This window comes from Columba livia, chromosome W (genome assembly GCF_036013475.1).
Source record: "Columba livia isolate bColLiv1 breed racing homer chromosome W, bColLiv1.pat.W.v2, whole genome shotgun sequence".
Taxonomy (NCBI): Eukaryota; Metazoa; Chordata; class Aves; order Columbiformes; family Columbidae; genus Columba; species Columba livia.
Genome location: NC_088641.1, coordinates 7682586 through 7707055, shown reverse-complemented (window position 1 = coordinate 7707055; position 24470 = coordinate 7682586). Strand labels below are relative to the sequence as shown.

Below are 24470 nucleotides of genomic sequence, written 5' to 3'. Positions count from 1 at the left end.
TCCTTGCCCACGGGATTTCCCCTAGCAATTGTCTGAAAAGGCCAGAGTTCGCCCTGCTGAAGTCCAGGGTTGCAATTCTGCTTGGTATTCTGTTCCTGCCACATGAGTTCCTGAACTCTACCATCTCATAATCCAGGTTAACTCCCCCTCCCCCCCGACAGTTAATATATGAATAATTTTCACCTAAATAAAGTATATTTAACACAACAAGGAAAACTTTAAAGAAAAGTGAACAAAATTTGGGTTTGGGGCATGCAGAAGCCCTTTTTTGGTAGATTCCAGTAGTGGCCCTTGATTTTTGTCTCCTACAGATGAATACAAATTTCAGTTCCACATGGATATGATGTCTAACAGGGCAACAGAGTGGTCACAATATAGCAAAACGTCACACTCTGGAAGCAAAAATATGGCCCAGAGTTTCAATTAATATGCAGGGAGAGCACATAAAAAGGTCATTGGTCATGTGTTACTTAAAGGCTACTTCATGGCCACAAACTGCTAGTGAGCATTAATATTTTTCTTTTGTCACATTACCTTTGAATAATTGAAAAGCTTTGGGGGTTTATAGTTTTACTCATTGTACTCACATTTTTTTAAATGACAAGGTCACTAAAACTCATGTACGCTGCAAAAAAAAAAAAAAATGCAGTAGTTAAGGTAAACCATCCAAGCAATTTTTATTTATTAATATTCATAAATACACACAGCAGCTTCATTGGAGATTTTTCATTTTTTCCTCTTCAGTTTGAATGTGGAGTATTAGGAGAGCTTTTTGCACGTCAAGCTACAGGATGCAGAGCTGTTTTCTCCGCACTGCAACCTATATTTACCTGCTAAAAGTAAAAATTGGTTAAGTGGAAATGATTATCGTATATATCTTTTCTCTCTTCCTTTGAATGTACACAATGTAACAAGAGTGACAGACCTGGAATTACAATCACCAAAACAAACCCAAGATAGTTGTTGTCCACTTTCATTGGCAAATACAGCACAGAGGACATTGTCTGTAAAGTGGGATGTCATCAAAGAGGAGGCTCATTTCCTTTATTATTCTCTTTTAAATTTAGGTTTTCTAAAGCAACATCTAGAGGCATAATATCTACACAGCCCATAGCACCAAAATCAGCAATCTCTCTCCGTTCATCCTCATCTGAGGAGGAACTTTCTTCCCGCATCAAAGTGGACAGTAGAAGCTCCTGAACAAACAAGCTGCGGTCTGCCCGTTCGCTTTCCTTTGATTGACGCTCTGCTTCTGACATCTTAGGATCATTCAACCTGCATAGCACCACAGAAAGAAAAAAGACGGGCTTAGTGGTATCATCAACAAAATGGGCTTTCACTAATTTCCTAAACAGCTGGACTGAAACATGCTGAATAACATCTGAAAGCCATTCCTTTGAGAACAACCTAGGTACTGCTGCAATTCTTTCAACATGTACAGATTGGACAACACCTGGCACTCCTGATGCAAGAATACAGACATTTAACAAACTTGTTCTTAGATGCTTCAAAAATCTTCACAGAAGTACATTCTAAGCCTGAAGGAAAGAAATAGCTATTCCTGAAGTTTCTTTTCCTTCAGAAGAGTTTTGTTTTAAGGGGTGTTAAGATTCTCTAGTTATCCCTTAAGCACTCATTTTGTCCCCAGGACAACTTCTAAATGCAAGCATGATGCAAAATACATTACTACACACATAATGCCCAGAGATTCCCAAAGCACAGTACATCATTCACTTCGCTTATCAGTGCATGCACCATCACCTAATAGAAACAAGGCAATCGCTTGCTCCAGTTCTATCCTAGCTCATAGGATCAGTGGCTGACATTTGCAGATACTTTCGCTAAGGTTATTATTTTCAGAAAGTTTTGGATTGAGATGTTATCACAAGTTTTGACAAAAATTGGCATGACAGCAATAACTTGTCCCAACCCAGGTTTCTAGACACAGAAACTGTTTAAATACCTGTGCTCTTTCTCAATATGTGATTGAAAAACACTCCCCCCCGCCTTGAATCCAGAAAATCAATATTCTAAACCTCCTAAAAGAGCTGGAATGAGAGCGCGCAACTCTTCAATAGCAGAATGGACTTCATAATCATTGTAGGTCCCTTCCAGCTGAACTATTCTGTTCTATTCTATTCTATTCTATTCTATTCTATTCTATAGAACTCTATGATCTAACTACACTTTCTGAAACAGGTATGTATTCTGCTTATTAATAGCATATTCCATATTTGCTTTTTTCATCCAAAATACTTTATATATAAACCTCTATTCAACCTTCAGCCTTCATTAAAGATTCATTTCCTATTAAATAAAACTACTTTTTAAGTTCTCTCCCCTCACATTAGCAGTATAAAAGTTTGAAACATATTATTGCAAAGGCTCCCGTTTTATCAGAAGTAGTAGGGTAAACAAGCACGGTTTACCAAAGTAATATCCCTTATGTTTCTCTTCAAATTGAGAAACAGCAAGTAATATTTATGCATTGTCTAGGAAGAAACACACAGCAGGGTTCAAAAGGAGTTGTTACAAATGCAAACAAAAGCATAGCATCTCAACTGCAAACTTCATTAGGGATCTGGCATTGTCCATAACAGGACCAAGGAAAACAGAAATGGCAGAAGAGTTAAAACCATAGGACAAGTTACCTTGTAAGAAGAAACTGGGAATTCTGTATAGTCTGCTGATTGCTTTCTGTGTTAGATGTATTGGTTGCTGCTATAGATTGTGTAAGAGTGGTGGGGATGCTGCTCGTGTTAGTGCGTCTAGTCGCATTGCGTGCAGTCTCCAGTTGTTGTCTTGCTGCTTGTGCATGCTGTCGCTCCAGCTGCAGTTGCATCTGCAGCTGCTGTAACTGAGAAGCAGAAGGGCCAGAAGAACTGAGCTGCCCTGCAGAACGTCTCACGCCTGATAACTGAGATAAAAGCTCTGCCAGAAAAGAGAGAAGTTTCTACAGTGAAACTGAAATCTGTTTAAATACATATCACATAACAGCATAAATATGTCCTGAATACCAGTATATCAATTCCTTTGCTTTCTTAAACCTTTCATCAATGACATTAATGAACGAATCATATTGATTTGAAAAGCTTTATGGGCTATTCATTACAAGCGTCCCGTGTCTCAAAGCCCATAGGGTAAGGAAAATTACGAATGATCTAGAGTAAAGAACTGTGCACAAATAAGAGAGTCAAAGCTTATAGCTTTTTAAACAAATAAAAGTCAACCTATAGGGAACACCATATAAGCAATATCCTGTGCAACAATTCTGTAAAATTTTATCTTTGAGTCAAAATAGTTATTGACTAAGAAACCACTTCAATTCTGACTTCGGTTGGTGGCTTTATATCCCCCAATGCACCTTCAATGCGTATTCCAGAGGGAAGCTGTGCTACAGAAATGACAAACATTACAGCATAATTTCAGACATTTTTAGAAAATATCCAGTTCAGAAAGGTTTTTCAAATGTTGCATTATATGAAAAATATTTGACCACAGCAGGGCTTGTTGTTAAACTTTTGACCTCTGCTGGAAAAAGATAAATTGTAACGATTAAATAAATAAATACGTCTAGCCTGGATCCCTTCCCTCCAAAATTCAAGACTGTGACAAATTCTGTCCATGCTAAGCTTTTCCCAAAATAAATGTTAATAATAAGTTATTGCTCAGTGATTTACCATAGATTATATTCCACCCAAGGTTGTGAGTACTACTTTGTTGTGTTTGATACAAGGAGGGCAGAAGTAGGAGATTCCCTCTCCCCATCCATCCAACCTTCATTAAAGCTGCAAGTTGTTATTACAGCTCCTAAAAATTTTCCTTCCATCTTACTTTATCTTGCTTTGAAACTAGGCTTTTCTTAGGGGAATAAAGCATAATGCAGTATCTCATTGCATCAGGAACACTTGGAATGCCAACAGTAAATGCTCAAGTCACTTTTAATCAGCACAGCCAATCACATCGAGATTAACTACCAATAATATTTTATTTCACTAATTACTGATAATCACGACAAGGAGAAAAATAAATAATGTTTACAGGTCTGTTACAAGCACAAGTTCTAACTTCTGGTAGCATGTACTAATTAATTATTGCCCCAATACAAAGGAAGACTTATAACACTGCCAAGTAAAACAGATGTATTTATCCTCTCTGTTTGCAAGATCACTTTGAGTTCAACTTAACAGAACCCTGGTAGCAGATGTGAATTTGAGACACAGGCTTGGCATGACACAGACCCCCAGCCAGGCTGCATTACATTCTCTGAATGCAAAAAAAAAAAAAAGAAAAAAAAAAAAAAAAGAGAGAGAGAGAGAATGAATACCATTTTATTATACATGCTCCTAAATGGGAAGGCCTCATGAGGCTGAAACAAACCAAGGCAGCCACTTCACATTTAACTCAGCTGAACTAACACCCAGGACACACAGACATCCTCCCTTCTTGCACCAACTCTAGTGCTTTACAGACCCACGACCTAACTTAACTCACTAAGATGACAGAAAATTTTTAATTCTCTTTTGCTGGGACATTTTTAGAAGTGGGAGTGCAGCCAGAAGGTTCCAGGAAGTGATCCTCTCCCTCTATTTGGCACTAGTGAAGCCACGTCCAGAGTACTGTGTCCAGTTTTAGGTTCCAGTTTAGGGCCATGTGACATAACAGAGCAAGCCAAGTGGAGGGTCACCAAGATGATCAGGAGGCTGGAACACAGTACATGAGGAAAGAGCAGGAGAACTGGGTTTGTTCAGCCTGGAAAAACAAGACTAAGCTAGACTCTTCTCAGAGGCACACAGCAATAGGACAAGAGTCAGACAAGGGAAACATGGGAAAATACAATTACATCCAAAGGGGTTTATTTTCTGCATCCCCTCTGTGCTGGTTTGACTGAAAATGGGTTAATTTTCTTCATGAAGTTAGAAACCTTTCTTTTTCATAGCTAGCATGCTTGAGGACAAGTAGATAACACCCCAGCACAGAGCCAATGTTTTTAATTGCTCTGGTCTGAGAGCCAAGGACATTCTTAGCACCCTGCTTACAGGTGTCAAGGAAGGGGGGGCAGACATGGGGCAGAGATTGACTGACATCCAGACTGATCAATGAGAGTATTCCATCCCACTGGCATCATGCTTTGGATATAAGAAAGGAAAGACTTCAGTCCTCGTGAAGGCGAGAATGTTGTTAGCTGGCTGCTCCGATCCTGGGATAACGGAGCTGATGGTCTGGAACTAGAAGGTAGGGGAGCCAAGCAGCTGGGATCTCTGTCAAGGGATGCCACCCTTGGTAGGGCCATTTCAAGAGAGAAAGACTCCTCCATGCTCCGGAGTCGACTCCTGACAGCCATGAAGGCAAGGTTTCCCTTCAAGGAAGATGTTATATGTAATCCAGGGAAATGGAATACTATGGAGAGAGGTATCCAGTTCCTGAGAGAATTAGCTGTGCGGGAGATCATCTATTTTGAGCCAAACAGCCAAGAGGGGACAGATCCAGATAGAATCCTTTGTACATGACTTATGTGGCGCAGGTTTGTACGAAGCGCACCACCGTCATATGTTAAGTCATTGGCATCAACGACCTGGACAGCTGCAGCTCAACAAAACACTGCTGAAGTGATTAAGCAGCTTCGGGACTTTGAGGACAGCCTCGCTAACTCTCTATGGGCTTGTGTCTCGACTGTGGAGAAACTGTGTGAAAAATCTGATGACCGGTTTAAAAAGCTGTTGCGAGAAATCAAAGCACTCAGAGAGGACAGGTTCCATTCACGACCTGTACGAACCTCTGTTTCAGCTATTAGGAGAAGGCACTTCCAATCTCAAGAGAGGGGACAGAAGAAGTACACAAAGAGAGGTACACTGTGGTTTTTCCTACGTGACCAGGGAGAAAACATGAGGAGATGAGATGGAAGACCTACCTCGGAACTCCAGGAACTAGTACTTGAGTTAAAAGGAAAAACTCCTAGGAAAATGGCTGCTCCAGTTTCCAGAAGGGGTAGAAGAGATTCTGATGCTCTTGAAGGAACCTCTAATTCATACCCAGAGACTGTGCAAAACACAAATTAGAGGGGCCCTGCCTCCAGCCAGGCAGAGGAAAGGGACAACAGAGTTTACTGGACTGTGCAGATACGATGGCCTGGTACAACACAACCCCAGGAGTACAAAGCTTCGGTGGACACTGGTGCTCAGTGCACGATAATCCCCTCAAACTATAAAGGAACACAATCTATCAGTATTTCTGGAGTGACTGAGGGATCCCAGGAACTGACTATAATAGAGGCTGAAATGAACCTAACTGGGAAAAACTGGCAAAAGCATCCCATTGTGACTGGCCCAGATGCTCCGTGCATCCTTGGCATAGACTACCTCAGGAGAGGGTGTTTTAAGGACCCGAAAGGGTATTGGAGGGCATTTGGCATAGCAGCTGTGGACACTGACAATATTGAACAGCTGTCTACTTTGCCTGGTCTCTCAGAGGACCCTTCTGTTGTAGGACTGCTGAGGGTTGACGATCAGCAGGTGCCAGTTGCTACCACGAGGGTGCATCGCCAGCAATATTGCACCAATTGAGACTCTTTGATTCCTATCCAGAAGTCGATTTGTCAACTGGAAAGCCAGGGTGAGATCAGTAAGACTCGCTCACCTTTTAACAGCCCAATTTGGCCAGTGCATAAGTCTAGTGACAAGTGGAGACTATCGTGATGTTAAGCCACCATTGAGTGCTGCTGTGCCTGACACCTTAGAACTGCAATTTGACCTGCAGTCAAAGGCAGCCAAGTGGTATGCCACAACTCACATTGCTAATGCGATTTTCTCTATTCCTTTAGCAGCAGAGTGCAGGCCGCAGTTTGCTTTCACCTGGAGGGGCATCCAGTACACGCGACATTGCTTGCCCCAGGGGTGGAAACACAGTCCTACCATCTGCCGTGGACTGATCCAAACCACACTGGAACAAGGTAAAGCCCCAAAACGCTTGATGACATCATCATATGGGGCGACACAGCGAAAGGAGTCTTCGAGAAAGGTGAGAGAATAATTCAGATTCTTTGGAATGCTGGTTTTGCCATAAAATGAAGCAAGGTCAAGGGACCTGCACGAGAGATCCAGTTTTTAGGAATAAAATGGCAAGATGGGCATTGTCAGATCCCAATGGATGTCATCAAGAAAATTGCAGGTATGTCTCCACCTACTAATAAAAAGGAGACACAGACTTTCTTGGGCATTGTAGGTTTTTGGAGAATGCATATTCCTGACTACATCCAAATTGTGAGCCCTCTCTGTCAAGTGACTTGGAAGAAGAAAGATTTTGAGTGGGGCCTTGAACAACAACAGCAAGACTTTGAACAAATTAAGTGTGAGGAAACTCATGCGGTAGCCCTTGGGCCTGTCTGGACTGGACTAGATGTTAAAAATGTGCTCTACACTGCAGCCAGAGATAGCGGCCCTACCTGGAGCCTCTGGCACAAACCATCAGGAGAAACTCGAGGTCGACCCTTAGGTTTTCAGAGTCAAGGATCCGAGGACAACTATACTCCAACTGAAAAAGAGATACTAGCAGCATATGAAGGGGTCCGAGCTGCTGCAGAAGTGATTGGAAGGGAAGCACAGCTTCTTCTGGCACCTTGACTGCCGGTGCTGGGCTGGATGTTCAAAGGGAAGGTTCCCTCTACGCACCATGCAACCAATGCTTCGTCGAGTAAGTGGATTGCGTTGATCACACAACGAGCTCAAATAGGGAGTCCCAATCGCCCAGGGATCTTAGAAGTGATCACAGACTGGCCAGAAAGTAAAGACTATGGAATGTCACCAGATGAGGAGGAAATAACACATGCTGAAGAAGCACCACCGTATAATAAAGTATCAAAGACTGGAAAGCAGTATGCACTGTTCACAGATGGATCCTGCGGTCTCGTAGGAAAACATCGGAGGTGGAAAGCTGCTGTGTGGAGTCCCACATGACGAGTCACAGAAGCCACTGAAGGACAAGGTGAATCAAGTCAATTTGCGGAAGTGAAAGCCATCCAGCTGGCTTTGGACATTGCTGAATGAGAAAAGTGGCCAGTGCTTTATCTCTACACCGACTCATGGATGGTAGCAAATGCCTTGTGGGGGTGGTTACAGCAATGGAAGAGAAGCAACTGGCAGCGCAGAGGTAAATCCATTTGGGCTGCCACACTGTGGCAAGACATTGCTGCCCAGCTAGAGAGCCTGCCTGTAAAAGTATGTCATGTAGATGCTCATGTGCCTAGAAGTCAAGCCACTGAGGAACATCGAAACAACCAGCAAGCGGATCAGCCTGCTAAGATTCAAGTAGCTGAGGTGGATTTGGACTGGCAACATAAAGGTGAACTTTTCCTAGCTCGGTGGGCCCATGATGCTGCAGGGAATCAAGGAAGAGAGGCAACATCTAAATGGGCTCGTAATCGAGGGGTGGACTTGACTATAGACACTATTTCACAGGTTATTCGTGAATGTGAAACATGCGCCGAAATCAAACAAGACAAACGGTTAAAGCCTGTATGGTGTGGGGGGCCACGGTTAAAATATAAGTATGGAGAGGCTTGGCAAATTGATTATACTATACTTCCACAAACCCGCCAAGGTAAGCACTATGTACTTAAAATGGTGGAATGTATTAATAAGGCCTAAGCATGCCGCGAATGGTATGGAATAAGGGGTGGAATGTGCTGGTTTGACTGAAAATGGGCTAATTTTCTTCATGCAGTTAGAAACCTTTCTTTTTCATAGCTAGCGTGCTCATTATTTGGACTTAGTTTGAGAACAAGCAGATAACACCCCAGCACAGAGCTAATGTTTTTAATTGCTCTGGTCTGAGAGCCAAGGACATTCTGAGCACCCTGCTTACAGTTGTCGAGGAAGGGGGGCAGAGATTGACTGACGTCCAGACTGATCAATGAGAGTATTCCATCTCATTAGCATCATGCTTCGGATATAAGAGTGGGACCTTCCAGTTTTGGCTCTACCAGTCTCTCTGGTTCTTTCTCTCTCTCTCTCTCTCTCTCTGGGGTAGCCGGGAAGCTCGTTTGGGACGTTTAGCCCGGCCTTCTGCCATTTTGCAGAGGCCTCTGGGCTTTTCTGCCTTTTTCCTCTCTTCTCTCTCTTTGGGATCAGCTGCTGGGACCGGGCTGTTTCCTAGAACTGGCTGCTCAGCGTGTTCATGAGGAATTGCCTTAAGTATCTTTTATTTCTATTTTATATATATATTTACTAGTAATATATTAGTATTATGTTATTTTATTAAACTGTGTTTATCTCAATCCAGTTTTCTCCTTTCCCTTTTGATTCTCTCCCCTGTTGAGGGGCGTGGGGGAGGGGGTGAGCGAGCAGCTATCATGGTTGTATTACTAGCTCGGGTTAACCCGCGACATTCCCCCCACTACCCCCTTTTAAAATATGAAGGCTCTTAAACACTAGAAGAGGTTGCTCAGAAAGGCTGTAGGATCTCTGTCCTTGGAGGCATTTAAAACTCAACTGAATGAGGCCTTGAGCAACCTGATCAACCTGATCTAAACAGACCTCCTTTGAGAAAGGGGTTTGAAATAGACAACCTGCAGAGGTCAATTCCAAACTAAATTTTTCTATTATTTTTCTGCTTATTTCAGTGAGTTAAATCAGCTCACAGATGGTCTGAAGAGCAGCCAGCACAACAGAGGCAAAGGAACAATGCCTATTGAAAGGGCCGGGGGGGGGGGGGGGATGTGTGGAGCTGCAGCTTCCTCTTTCAAAAGCAATGTACTTTTAAGTTAGTTCACTGCCTCTCAAGGAATCACAGCCTAACAATAAGAAGTTACAGTTTAAACATTCATGCCTTTTCCAGGATCTGAAGCAAAGGAAGATAATAGCAGGAACTTATCTAAGTGCAGAAAGTTCTGAAGTTTCCCTGACACTTATCTTTCACTATACAAGCGTAAGATTGATGTCTTAAGATTTTACATTAGGACAAATTACAGCTCTTTTAAAAAACAACTTCTCCGTCAATTTTTATTTTTACCTCTTTATAGAGAACTTATTCTTGAAAATCACAAAGTTGAAAAAATACTGAGAGATTATATCTGTAAATCCTAAAAACATTCCTGCGTGATTGTTGGAAGTTAAAAATGAGACATGAAACATCTCCCTCTTGAAAATTCTCCTAAACCTGACCAAAACATGACACAGAAATCAAAGAATGGTTTGGGTTGGAAGAGACCTTTAAAGATCATCTCGTCCAACCCCCCTGCCATGGGCAGGGACATCTTTCACTAGATCAGGTTGCTCAAAGCCCCATCCAACCTGACTTTGAACATTTCCAATTATGGGGCGTCCACAACTTGCCTGGGCAACCTGTCACAGTGTCTCACCACCCTCATCATAAAAGAAATTCTTCCTTATGTCCAAACTAAACCTATCCTCTTTCAGTTTAAAACCGTTGTCTCTTGTCCTGTTGCTACAGGCCCTGGAAAAAAAGTCTCTCTCTGTCTTTCTTATGAGCCCCCTTTAATTACTGAAAGGCTGCAATAAGGTCTCCCCAAAGCCGCCTCTTCTCCAGGCTGAACAACCCCAACTCTCTCAGCCTTTCTTCATTGGAGAGGTGTTCCAGCGCTCATCATTTTTGTGACCCTCTAGAACCGCTCTAATGGGTCCATGTCTTTCTTGTACCGGGGACCCAAGAGCTGGACGGGACACAGTATTCCAGGTGGGGTCTCACAAGAGCGGAGTAGAGGGGGAGAATCACCTCCCTCGACCTGACGGCAACACTTTTTATGGATACAATTGGCTTTCTGGGCTGCAGGCACACATTACTGGCTCATGTCCAATTTTTCATTCACCAGTATATCCCCAAGTCCTTCTTTGCAGCGCCACTCTCAATCCGTTCATCCCCCAGGCTGCATTGATCCCCCAACCCAGGTGCAGAAACTTGCACTTGGCCTTGTTGAGCTTCATGAGGTTCACACGGGCCCACTCCTCAAGCCTGTCCAGGTCCCTCTGGATGGCATCCCTTCCCTCTAGCATATCAGCTGCACCACTCAGCTTGGTGTCATCCGCAAACTTGCTGAGGGTGCACTCGATCCCACTGTCTACATCGTTGATGAAGATATTAAGCAGTATTGGTCCCAGTACAGATCCTTGAGGGACACCACTCGTTACTGGTTTCCACTTGGACATTGAGCCACTGACTAGAACTCTTTGGACACAGCCATCCAGCCAATTCCTTATCTATTGAACAGTCCATCAGTCAAATCCACCTCTCTCCAGTTCAGAGGCAAGAATGATATGGGGGACCATATCAAAAGCCTTACAGAAATCTGATGCAATCACTCCACTGTAGAACACCACTAGATTAGTCGGGCACAATTTGCCTTTGCTGAAGCCATGTTCGCTGTCTCTGACCACCTCTCTGCCTTCCATATGCCTTGACATGTCTTCCAGGAAGATCTGTTCCATGATCTTACTGGGTACAGAGGTGAGGCTGACCGGTCGGGAGTTCCTAGGGTTGTTTCCCTTTTTCCAGTCACTGGGGACCTCGCCCGACTACCATGACTTTTCAAATATGATGGAGAGGGGCTTGGCAACTACATCAGCCAATTCCCTCAGGACCCTGGGATACATCTTGTCGGGTCCCATGGAACAGTGTACGTTCGGGTTCCTCGCACAGTCTCAAACCTGATCTTCTCCTACGATGGGGGGGGGACTTCATTCCCCCAGTCCCTGCTTTGAGGTTCAGGGGACTGAGAGGTGTGGGAAGAGAGATTACCACTGAAAAATGAGGCAAAAAAAATTTTGAGTATCTCAGCCTTCTCCGTGTCAGTTGTCACCAGCTCCCCTGTCTTATTTATCAGGAGGTGTACATTTTCTTTAATCTTTCTTTTCTGGCCAACATACCTGTAGAAGCCCTTCTTATTATTCTTCACATCCCTCACCAAATTCAGCTGCAGCTGTGCCTTAGCTTTCCTGGTCCCATTTCTACACATCCAGGCAGCCTCTCTATATTCTCCCCAGGATACATGTCCCTGGTTCCACTGCCTGTGCATTTCCTTCATATGCTTTAGTTTCACCAGGAGGTCCTTAGCCATGCTGATCTCCTGCCTTCCTTGCCTGATTTCTTACACATGGGAATCTAGAGCTCTGAGAAAATGTCCTTAAACAGCTGCCAGCTCTCTTCTGCTCCTTCAGCCCCAAGGGTAGTTTCCCAGGAGGTCCCTTCCATTAGTTCCTTAAACAACTGTGTTGATGAGCAAGAGTTCCAGTAACCCTTCTCCTCTGGTTGGGCTGTCTGTCACCTGGATTAAGAAATTAATTGATTGAAATCCCCCAGCAGGATAAGAGCTTGGGAGTGTGATGCTTCCTGCAGTTGAAGCATCCCCCCTTGATTGGGCAGCCTGTAGTAAGCACCAACCACGAGGTTTCCTTTGTTGACTTGGCCCCTAAGTTTTACCCATAAACTCTCAACCTGCTCATTGCTGTTTTTCAAAGAAAGCTCTGTGCAGTCAACCCTTTTTTTTTTTTTTTTTTTTTTTGTTTAGATAGAGAGCAAACCCCCCACCCCTCCTCCTTTCTTGACTGTCCCTTCTGAACAGCCTATAGCCATCAATTGTAGCACTCTAGTCATGATTTGCCCCATCAAGTTTCAGCAATAGCTATTACATCATAGCTTTCTAGCTGCACAGTGGATTCCAGTTCCTCCTCTTTGTTACCCATGCTGTGTGCATTGGCATAGAGGCACTTCAGCTGGGCTATCAGCCTTGTCACCTTTTTAGAGGAACATGCCCTAATTCCTTTGAGGCTTTTCACAGGTGTTTCCCTGTTGGTTCCTAATATACCAGCAACCCCTGGCTCCTGTCTGGTGCTCAAAACTCTATCCCCCTGCACCACTAAATTTAGTTTTAAGCTCTCCTTGTAAGTCTGGCCAGCTTGTTGGCAAAGACCCTCTTGCCCCACTTGGTCAGGTGAATCCCATCAGCTCCCAAGAGACCCAGCTTCTCAAAGACAGATCCATGATCATAGAAGCCAAAACCTTGAGTATGGCACCAGCCACACAGCCAGGCATTCACCTGTTCAATTCTTCTCCTCCTTCCTGAACCCCTTCCTCTGACCAGGAGGACAGAGAACAGTATCATTGGACCCTACGTGGAATAGTAGGAGCGGATGATAATCTATAGGGTTCACCAGGCTCAGCAGCCTCTCGGTGATGTCACAAATTCAAGCTCCTGGTAGGCAGCAGACTTCTCTAGAAAAATTGCCTGGACAGCAAATGAGTGCTTCTGCACCTCTCAGTAAGCAATCTCCAATTACTAATACTTTATGTGCTTCTCTAGTGGCACTGGTTCTACTGTGGAAGGATGCTTGGATCAATTTTGCATGGTCAGCTCTTCCTGGATCCTGTCCATTACTCACGTGCTCTTCATTCTCAAACCCCAGAGCATTGTATCCGTTACGTAGGGGCACTTTAGGGGAAGGTTCTTCCTACTGCCCTGAGCAGAGTCCGTTCTCCTTTGTCTCGTGAGTTTCTTGTGTCAGTCAGCTCAAGGTTGAATTTGGGCTTACCTTCCCCTTGCACAGCCTTAAGGCAGGCCTGTCACTCAGCTCTATATAAAATGCTTATTAAAATAGTTATTTAAGAATTTTTAAAGAGTTAAAAGACCTCCTAAAAATCAGCAAGCCTGTCATTCAAACTGTACTCTGAAAGTAAACTGAGCACATTTTAAATGTCTATCAATAATATTTCACCTGAAGAAATTTTGTCTTGCTGAAATCAAGTACAGCACTTGGTTTGTGCTAAAAAAAATAAGATTCATCTCTATCACCTCTATGCACGTGGCAAATTAAAGCTAGATGCATTGAAGTACAATTACATTTAAAATTACATACATATCATATGAGGAGAGGCTAAGAGACCTGGGACTCTTCAGCCTGGAAAAGAGAAGGCTCAAGGGGGAAGAATCTTATCAGTGTATATAAATACCTGATGGGAGGGAATGAAGGAAAGACTCTTCTGTGTACTGCCCACTGGCAGGGAAAGAGGCAGTGAGCACAAATTAAAACAAATGGAATCCCTCTGAACACAAGAAAAAACAGTTTTTACCGTGAGGGTGGTAAAACACTAACGGGTTGCCCAGGGAGGATGTGGAGTCCATCCATGGAGATATTAAAAATCTGACTGGACATGGTCCTGGGAAACCTGCTCTAAGTGGCCCTGCTTGGGGATGGTGGGGGGTGTTGGACTAGATGATCTTGAAAGGTCCCTTCCAACTTCAACCATTCTTTGATACCACCTGTGGACAGGTCAGTCAAGGGAATGAGCCTTTAAGTCTCTAAAGGGACAGTGTTTTTCATTTCAGAAATTTCAGGTCCAGTCCCTGTAGACAATCCAATTGAGGATACTTTTCATTAGTTTGCACCCATCAATTACAACACCTGAAAGTGTGTGTGTGTGTGTGTGTGTGTGTATATATATATATATATATTTCTTTTTTTCAAAGCACAGAAAAGGCAACTATTATCATCTTGGATTCTGTTTCAAAGTCTATTTAAGGACTCTGAGCTAAAATCAGTGGTCACAGCTCTTACCAGCTATAGGATCCATGGTTTCTCTATTGCTTGGAGAATATGAACTCTGAGAAGATGAAAGCCCACCAGTGGAACTGCTAGTAAAATGCATGTTTGATCTACGTGCACGGGGGCCTCCCAAACCCCGGCCTGGGTGAAACATTCTACGTACATGACGAACGCCACTAGATTCATCATAACCAAACAGTTAAGAAAAATCATTTGCTATCAAGTGTTAAACAGCAACAACATTTACTAGATGGAATAATTAGGCAACACACTACTCCTCATTCATAAAACAATGATTCAACTTTGTAAGTGTACTGTGATCATAGCTATGGCGCCAGTCAGACCTGTAGATCTGAATCCAAAGCACCGAGGCTGTTTGCACCAAATTCATCTTTCCCAGGCTTTTTATCATGTCTAAAAATTGTCAGGACGAATTTCCTACCTTCTGGATCGCTTTCTACTAGCTAATTTAAACTGTTGATGCATATTCAGCAGAGCACATGGCTCAATAGACATAAAGATTTTAACATCAAAATAGGGAAAGAAGGGTATTTAAATACTGCAAATAATCTACAAAGTTTTATTACCATTCTTACCAAGAGCATACAGTAATTATTGCATTTTATGCTTTTATCCAAGGAATTTCACCCACTCCAGTCTTCAAGGAATTGCAGGTCAACAGAGGATTCAGCACTTCCCTCATACCCCTTTGCTTCATCTTCCCTCATTCTTCAAACAAATTCCATTTGCTTCAATTATGAAAACAAGCCCTTTCACTTCATTTCCCACATTTATTAGGAGATGTCTATAAAAGCTATGACTTGAAATATAAGCTTTTTCATACATACTAAGAGACTATCAGCAAATCATTTAAAGATGATCTTTCCCAGAAGAGTGTTAACATGATTCTCCCAAGACAGTCTAGCTAAAGGTTCCTTTTATCTTAAGAAGCACTAGTGCAATTAACTACTAAGCTAGGAAATAATGTCCTTGGACATATCTTATTTTTCCAATTTCTAAATTAGTAGCTTTAGCTTACCTTATGTCAAATTTTCTTATTTTCAAAACCAGCATTATCATCACTTGTATAAAATCTATTATTTGTATCAGACTGGTGCCCAATGTACTTATCCCACAATGTACAATTATGGTATATAATTCATTTCCTCATGATATCGCTGAGTTGAGAAATTTAAGACTGAGAAATTATTAGTCTTCTTTTGGCAAGAATATCCAGTTACTATAATAAATACTTTCAGGAAGAATTGACTCTTTCAAATCTATTATGCTATAGAGCACAAAACATTTCATTTGCAGGGTTTTAGGGGGAGGGAGGAAATCTCCCTTGGGAGAGAATATAGTTGTGTAGCACAGAATAGTTTGTTCCTCCTCTGAATCTGTTGATACTGGATACTGGTAGCGATCGAACATTGTCACTAACATTCTACTGATTGATTACTGCTCTCACACAGTTTGGAAAGCTTTCCATAGCTACATGTGACAGAAAAAATACCCCCATTCTGAGATTTTTTTAAGCTAAATTTGGGAACTAAGATAACATCCTTAATATAAATATTTTGAAAAATTCCAGCCTTGGTCCCATTTAGAAAAGAATCTTAGTAGCTTGCTAACTGCACCTTTTAAAATGTTTTTAAAATAAACAACATTATTTAAATACTAGTTAAGAGTATATTGATGCCTCACCCAACTGTGCTGGGGTTAAAAAAGCATTTGGAACTCTTAACTCACTGCAAATATATACTGAAAACAACCAAGCTAGAACCATTTACGTGGTCAAGACTAAAGGCAGTAAAACAGTTGAAAACTGTTTAAGAAAGAAACTGGAATTTAAAGAGTTGTCCAGAGTCTCCCAGGGATAAAAGTGATATCTTGCAGTGGCTGCACAAGATTCTTCACAAGAAACATGTGTAGCCATTTAAAACAGCTTAAACAAAACCCTTCTAACTGCTACGCAGAATACCCTTTCCTAAACTGCTAGCGACTGGACAGAGGGAAATCTCTCCCCCTTTTTCTTCCTTTTAGTCTTAGCTGTCAGAAGACATGAAATAGCACCCAACACGGAACAGCTAGTCCAGAAAAAAATTAACTATCAAGTTTTGTGCCACATTACTATTCCTAAGACTAAGTAGCACAAAAGAAAATTGTACTTGAAGTGCAAAGAATCTGACAGTTTGAACTCTTCAGTCATTGAGAGTAGTTATATCAGTACAATCTGCAGATAACTGAAAGACCGTCCTAATCCCTAGGAAGTCTCCTGATAGCTCTTCTAGTTATATCTTTAAAAAAGTCAATAAAAAACCCTATTGAAATACGGTGATAAAACTAATCGAACACTTAAAATCACTCACTCAATTTCTAAGTTCAAAGTATTATATAATACATTTGCTTTTGGTGAAATTTACTGTTTTCAGTCTTTTAATTATCTATAATACACTATTGCATCTGTATTGCTGCTTTCCCATACACAAAATGACATCAGAACTAACCACCAAAAAGGGTAAAAACTGCAGTGCAGAAAAAAAAGCAGCTGGGCGTCAAAAACATCTTTAAAAGGTTTTGCTATCAGGAATAAAACAAAAACACACACCCACGTTGTCAAGCTACAACTAAAGCCCATTTGCAGTCAAAACAAGCAGTTATAGCTATCATAAAGAACAGTCTATCCCTTCTCCCTCAACTTAAGAAAGGATATTAAATCTCTAGGAGCCCTGTGTTCCAGTGTAAGATGAGCTGCAAAGTCATCTGTGACATGATTAGGATCCCCTCCAGGTAATGCTGCACATATTGGACAGATCTGAAACAACAAAGTGAGAAAAAACCAAACACAACCAACTTTACACAAATCACATAATTCAGAGTTGATCACTTGACATGGATTCTTATACTTCAAATATCACATTCTAATCCTATATTTAAACAGCCACAGGTTTAAAACAGTAAATGTGTTCAAATGCAGCTGTTAATTTTAGTATCTTTTAATATCCACTTTTCCTTGTAATTATGCTTTTAATAATACCAGGGAAACCAAAAAGTAAAATTTTTCAAATCCGATCTGCAAAGTTTTGGCTTTCAAACTTGTCTTTATATGTCAATTCCAGCACAGATAGTAGGTCTGGTTACACAGGATTACTGCTTGTAGGTACCTGCTTATGACATTATCAAGTTAATTTACTGCTCTTTGAATCCCCAAGCAACTTCTCATTCATCTCACCAGAGAAGTGTGGGAAGGAGAATAAAACCAGATGTGAATATTCATTAAAGTATCACCACTGAGACCACCCACTGAGGTAATGTGCAAGTAGAGATTTGGCAGAGAAGAGAAACTCCTTATCCCTATTGAGTATTTTGGGAGATGGGATTATAGTTTTGCTTTTTTCCTTAAGCCTAAACACACATTTTTTAAAAAGTCTAGGGACACTTACTGCCATAGCAACCTTCATTTGTTATTTTTATTTTTCCTCCCAATGACATTGCATCCACCTGAGAGAAGTGTGCCATAAAAGTGTTTTGCAACAGTTTTGCAGGCCAGCCTTAAAGTTTGACAGAACACAGGTTAATAAGCCAGAAAGGAGAAACTTCCACACAGTATGTTAAGTCTTAACTACTCTTACAGGACATGGCAACTGATAAGACTGTAAACTAGAAGGGAGACCCCGGACACCAGACTGGGAGGGGTGAGGAAATCAACAGAACCATACAAACCTTTGAAGAGACATGCAGGGGAAGGGGGAACAGGGAGGAACAAAGGGGAAGGTAGACAGAAAGGGGTATGAAGTGGGGCAGTCAGATGTAAAATGAGCTGGTCAGTATGTTTGTCTGGCTGAGCCCTGAGCCTGATCACCGCAGTCTGTCCTGTATTCCTATATCTTATTAAATCTTAACAATCTCTCTACATAATCTCACTCTGTCCCACGTATATGTATGCTGCAAAGACTGTCAGCTACTGGTGAGACCTCTGTATATGTGAACAAAATTTGGTGCCAGCTACTGGAGTCAGACTGTGTCTGTAGTACTAGATACTGGAGGGGCTGTCATGAGTGGATTTGGTGCCAACTACTCCAGTCAGATCAGGAGTGCAGGCATCCCTGGCCTGTGGTGTCAGCTACTGGAACAAGTCGTGGTCTCTGCAGCAGTAATGGTGTGTGTCCAAAAAAACAGCTAATAGGGGGGAACCAGCATGACTGAGGGGTCCAGCATTGGTGGCTGGAGCAGGACCACCAGTCACAGCCCATGTGGTGCCTGGTGCCAGCTGCTTAGGAAAAGGGGGAATGGGTGTCTGCATCTTCCAGAAACTTGGTGTGCATGTGTATTGGCTAACAAACTTCAAGCTGGACTAGCTAATGAGTAGGGAGGAGCCTCAAGTCTAGACAGGAGTATGAAGGCAAGGGTCTGTGCTGGTATGCCCAGGGGAACTTGGAATGTGAGATGAGTGCGTGAGTGCATGTGTGATTGCTAGTGAGCATCAAACTGGACTAGCTGGCAAGTAGGAAATCTGTGAAGCAGGTAAGAGTGCCTGGGATCCAAGCAGGGGTACTGGACAGACAAAGGGGGCCATGCCCATACTCAACGGATCACAGTGAATGTGTGTGTGCTTGTGAATCTCGAGAGTATCATGTGTGTACTTTCACTAGTGACCTATCTCTACCAGCTGAAGAGGAAGATAGGAACTTGGCTGCCTATGTTTTATGCAAGTCCTATATGTAGGTGCTGATGAAGGCAGCACTGTGTCTGTGGTTGTCTGTGTGATGAGCCATGTCAGTGTCCTATGTGTGTGTATGGGTCTCTGGAATATGTGCTCAGCTTCACTACTGGTTGAACCTGCAAATGGGAAAGTGGCACTTGCATCCCTAAGCCTAGGCAGAGGCCCCAGGTCAGGCTTCAGCAGCTGAGCAGAAGGGAGTCCTACGCTGAAGAAGGCAGCCACGCTCTTAACATCCCTTAAAATTAACAGATCCCCATATTACTTTGAATGAAATTCAGAAGATGATTAAAAAGCCTTAAGTCAGTTAGACTCCAAACATCAGAGATGACTCAACAGTTTCTAGATCTGTTCTCTTATTACCATCACCTCCATATTTATACAAGTATACTGGTTTTGGCTGGGATAGAATTAAATTTCTTCACAGTAGCCCATATAATGCTGTGCTTTGGCTTTGTGACTAAAAGTGTGTTGATAACATACCAACGCTTTAGCTTTGCTGAACAGGTCTCACACAGACCTTTTCTGTCTCTCACACTGCCCCAACAGCAGGTAGACTGGGGATGTACAAGAAGCTGGGAAGGGACTTACCAACTTACCAAAGGGATATTCCATACCATATAACATCATGCTCAGCAATAAAAACCACGGGAAAGAAAGAAGGGAAGATGTTCAGAGTTATGGTGTTTGTCTTCCTAAGTAACTATTACACATGATGGAGCCCTGCTTCCCTGGAGACAGCTAAACATTTGTCTGCCAATGGGAAGGAGTGAATTAATTCCTTATTTTGCTTTGCTTGCATAGGCAGCTTTTGCTTTCCCTATTAAACTGTCTTTATCACAACCCACAAGTTTTTGCACTTTTACCCTTCCTATTTTCCCCCCTCATCCCACTAGGGGCAGGGGGGAAATGAGCAAGAACTGTGTGGTGCTTAGTTGCCAGGTGGGGTTAAGCCACAATCAGTGTTTTTGGCACCCAACATGGGACTCAAAGAGTTCAAGATAATGACAGATTTGACCAGAGCATATTAGAGGGAACATATAATTATTATAGCCATTTAACTGTTGCTGACCACAATATTAACTTATCTGTTCTTGATATTAGTTTATCTGATCTGTGCCATGCTGCTTTTTTTTCATGTACATGTTAAAGACACTTTTGTTTGAGAAGACACCAGAAGCTGCCCCCATGGCCAGAGCCAGTTATAATCAGCTCCAAGATGGACTCACCCCTGGCCAAAGCTGAGCCAATCAGTCATGGTGGTAGCACCTCTGTGATAGAATATTTAAGAAAGGGTAAAAAAGCTGCACAGCAGCAGCTGTGAGAGAGGAGTGAGAATATGTGAGAGAAATGACCCTGCATACACTATACCAAGGTCAGTGAAGAAGGAGGGGGAGGAGGTGCTCCAGACAGCAGATATTCCCCTGCCGCCTGTGGAGAAATCCATGGTGAAACAGGTCATCCTCCTGCAGCCCACAGAGCACCACATCAGAGCATATATCCACACTGGAGCTCGTGAAGGACCCATACCAGAGGTGGTGGATGTGCCCTGAAGGAAGCTACAAGCCCATGGAGAGGAGCCCACGCAGGAGCAGATTTTCTGGCAGAAACTTTGACCCTGTGGGGGACCCATGCAAGAGCAGTCTCTTCCTGAAGAAATGCAGTCTGTGGGAAGGACCCACGCTAGAACAGTTTGTGGAGGACTGTATCCTGTGGGAGGGACCTCATGCTGGAGCAGGGGAAGAGTGCGAGGAGGAAGGAGCAGCAGAGATGAAGAGTTATGAACTGACCACAACCCCCATTCCCCATCCCCCTATACCACTCAGGGAGAGAAAAGGAGGTAGAAGAGTTAGGAGTGAAGTTAAGCCTGGGAAGAAGCTGGAGTTGCACAGTCCCTCCCACTGTAAGAGAAGATCAGATTTGTGACCGCCTGAGGAACATGAACAGATATATATCTATGGGACCTGACGATATGCATCCCAGAGTCCTGAGGGAATTGGCTGATGTATTTGCCAAGCCACTCTCCATGATATTTGAGAAGTCATGGCAGTTGGGTGGAATCCCTGGTGACTGGAAAAAGGGAAACATCACACCCATTTTAAAAAAGGGTAGAAAGGAGGACCCTGGGAACTACTGACCTGTCAGCCTCACATCTGTGCCTGGGAAGATCATGGAACAGATCCTCCTAGAAGCTATGCTAAGGCACATGGAGGACAGGGAGGTGATTCGAGACAGCCAGCATAGCTTCACCAAGGGCAAGTACTGCCTGACCAAGCTAGTGGCCCTATGAAGGGCTATTCATGTCAACTATCTGGACTTCTGTAAAGCCTTTGACACAGTCCCCCACAACATCCTTCTCTATAAATTGGAGAGGTATGGATTTGATGGGTGGACTGTTCGATGCATGAGGAACTGGCTGGATGGTCGCATCCAGAGAGTAGTGATCAATGGCTCAATGTCTAGATGGACAAGTGGTGTCCCTCGGGAGTCTGTATTAGGACCAGTACTCTTTAATATCTTCATCAATGATATAATGGGATCAAGTGCACCCTCAGCAAGTTTGCAGATGAGTGGTGCAGTTTACAATGGAGGGAAGGGATGCTATCCAGAGTGACCTGGACAAGCTTGAGGAGTGGGCCTGTGGGAACCTCATGAGGTTCAAACAAGACCAAGTACAAGGTCCTGCACCTGGGTTGGGGAAACCTCCGGTATCAGTATAGGCTGGGGGATGAAGGAATTGAGAGCAGCCCTGTGGAGGAGGACTTGGGCGTACTGGTGGATGAAAAATTGGACATGAATCGGCAACGTGCACTTGCAGCCCAGAAGGCCAATCTTATCTTGGGCTGTATCAAAAGGAGTGTGGCCAGCAGGTTGAAAGAGGTGATTCTGCCCTTCTATTCTGCTCTGGTGAGAGCCCACCTGGAGTACTGTGTCTAGATACGGAGCCCTCAGTACAGGAAAGACATGGACCTGTTGGAGAGGGTCCAGAGAAGGGCCACAAAAATGATCAGAGGGCTGTAATGCCTCTCCTATGAGGAAAGGCTGGGAGAGTTGGGGTTGTTCAGCCTGGAGAAGAGAAGGCTCTGGGGAGAGAGTATTGCAGCCTTTCAGTAATTAAAAGGGGCCTATAAGAAGAATGGGGACAGATTGTTTTACCAGGGGCTGTTGTGATAGGACAAGGGGTAATGGTTTTAAACTAAAAGAGAGGAGATTCAGGCTAGACATGAGGAAGAAGTTTTTTTTACAATGAGGGTGGTAAAACACTGAAACAGGTTGCCCAGAGAGGTGGACCTTTGAAGGTCCCTTCCAACCCAAACTATTCTATGATTCTAAGAAGGGAGGGATGGGGGGAAGGTGTTTTTAGATTTGTTCTTATTTCTCACTGTTTAATTGGCAATAAATTAAACTAATTTCCCCAAGTCAAGTTTGTTTTGTCCTTGACAGTAATTGCTGAGTAATATGTCCCCGTCCTTATCTTGACCCGTGTGCTTTTTACCATATTTTTTACCCATCCTGTTGCTGGAGAGGGAGGTGAGATAGAGCAGCTTGGTGAGCACCTGGCAGCTAGCCAAAGGTCAACCTACCCCACCTGGTCCTTTCACTTGAGTCTAGTTGCTGCCTTACTAAATACAGAACGAATCTGCTAAGTATGACTGAATAGCAGAAAATTGATGTCTTCATTCTGAAACTTGATTCAGAGATGATATCTGATGGCATGTCTTACAATTTTCAGAGCTGCAACCCTAAAATGCTTCTACCTGAATAGTGTATTTTATTTGTTAATCACTTCCACTCTACTGAAACTAAATAGCAACAGTAACAATCATCATAATGCCAGCCACATCCATCTGCACTTGCCCTGTACTGCTGACCATTATCCTTGATCATTTAATGGAGAAACAATAATTATTGAGGTTTTATTTCTAAAAATAAAGAAATATACACCAATAGTTCATATGTTCTTAGGAAAGACCAAGACACCTTTGAGTCTCAGAACAAGTTGACCAATTTTACCTGCTCTACTACTCCTTCACAGAAGGCCCTTAGCAGGCTCTAAGGAGAGAGATTCTCCTTCTCCCACATAATTTCTCAAAAAGTAAGAGAGCTTAGAGGTCAGAACAAGTCCAAAATCATGAGTCTCCACAACTTATAACTAGACTACAGTTCCCTGAATGTCCTTCTATAATCACACATTTCTCAAGGCATAAACAGTATTCACACACAAACATGAACATATCCCCCACTGCTGGAAAGATACCCAAACTCCTTGGTCAAGAATTTAACCTACAATTACTAACACACAACTGTTGAATTAGTGAAGTGTGCTATAAAAATAAATACAAAACATACCCCTGCACCATGAAGGGAAATCTGAACACAAGGCTACAGACTTTTTCTAAAAAGAAAGTAGTCGGAACACTAAGCAGTACAAGCATGTAGTTTCTCAACACTGTAATGAGGGTTGAGAACTATTTCTAACAATATCAAAATCCAAGTTATTTATTATTTTATTGTTTAAACAGCAAAGAAGTCACCTCACATTTCAGACCTTCTGGCACAAGCAACAGTAACATCCAGATATACTTGAGGAGATCAGAATGCTTACTGACAAAAACAGAAGCAAAACAATTGTTCCAGTAGTCTATTATACAGTGTATAATTGCTCAGCACCAATTACTACTGATGAAATAATCAGGAAAATCAAGTGGTAGGGCAAAGGGTAACAGCAAGAGCCACTTTTAAAAAGTCAATATATTTAAAAGCTATTTATTTTTACAAGGGTTTAATTCTCTCTGTAACACTAGGATTTAGTGGCCTGCATACTAAGGATCCAAGGACTCAGCTGTATAACTGTGATTCAGACTGCTGAGAGCACCGTGAGAAAGTCTGTAGAGAGGTAAAGGTGATGTTGTGGGCAGATGTAGGATCATTGAGTTGGGGACTGTTAGTAGCTCAAGAAGTTGTGAGGGAAAATGCCAGCATGGTGTGTATGTATGTATGGTATCTGCCTTTGTAGTCAGCATTTAAATGAACACATATTTCAAGAAAAACAAACAAAACAAACCCAGAAACAAAACAACAACCAACAAAAAAAACCAAAAAAACAAAAAAACCCCCCAAACAAAACAAAACAAAAAAAACCCACCAAAACAAAACAAAACAAAAAAACAAACAACCAAAACAAAATAAAACCCAACTGA

General features: G+C 42.6%; 1 protein-coding gene across 4 annotated transcripts in view; it reads right to left on the bottom strand.

The window, feature by feature from the left end:
- Positions 1 to 652: 652 nt before the first annotated feature.
- Positions 653 to 24470, bottom strand: part of LOC135577081 (E3 ubiquitin-protein ligase KCMF1) — an 83408-nt gene continuing 59590 nt past the window's right edge. For all 4 annotated transcript variants that reach the window (XM_065044763.1, XM_065044764.1, XM_065044761.1 and 1 more), the window contains 4 exons: positions 17263 to 17364; positions 14562 to 14736; positions 2652 to 2931; positions 653 to 1275 (listed from right to left, as the gene is read on the bottom strand). In XM_065044763.1, coding sequence (XP_064900835.1) covers positions 1023 to 1275; positions 2652 to 2931; positions 14562 to 14736; positions 17263 to 17364 — 810 coding nt within the window. In that variant the 3' untranslated portion in view covers positions 653 to 1022. The remainder of the gene's footprint in view (positions 1276 to 2651; positions 2932 to 14561; positions 14737 to 17262; positions 17365 to 24470) is intronic.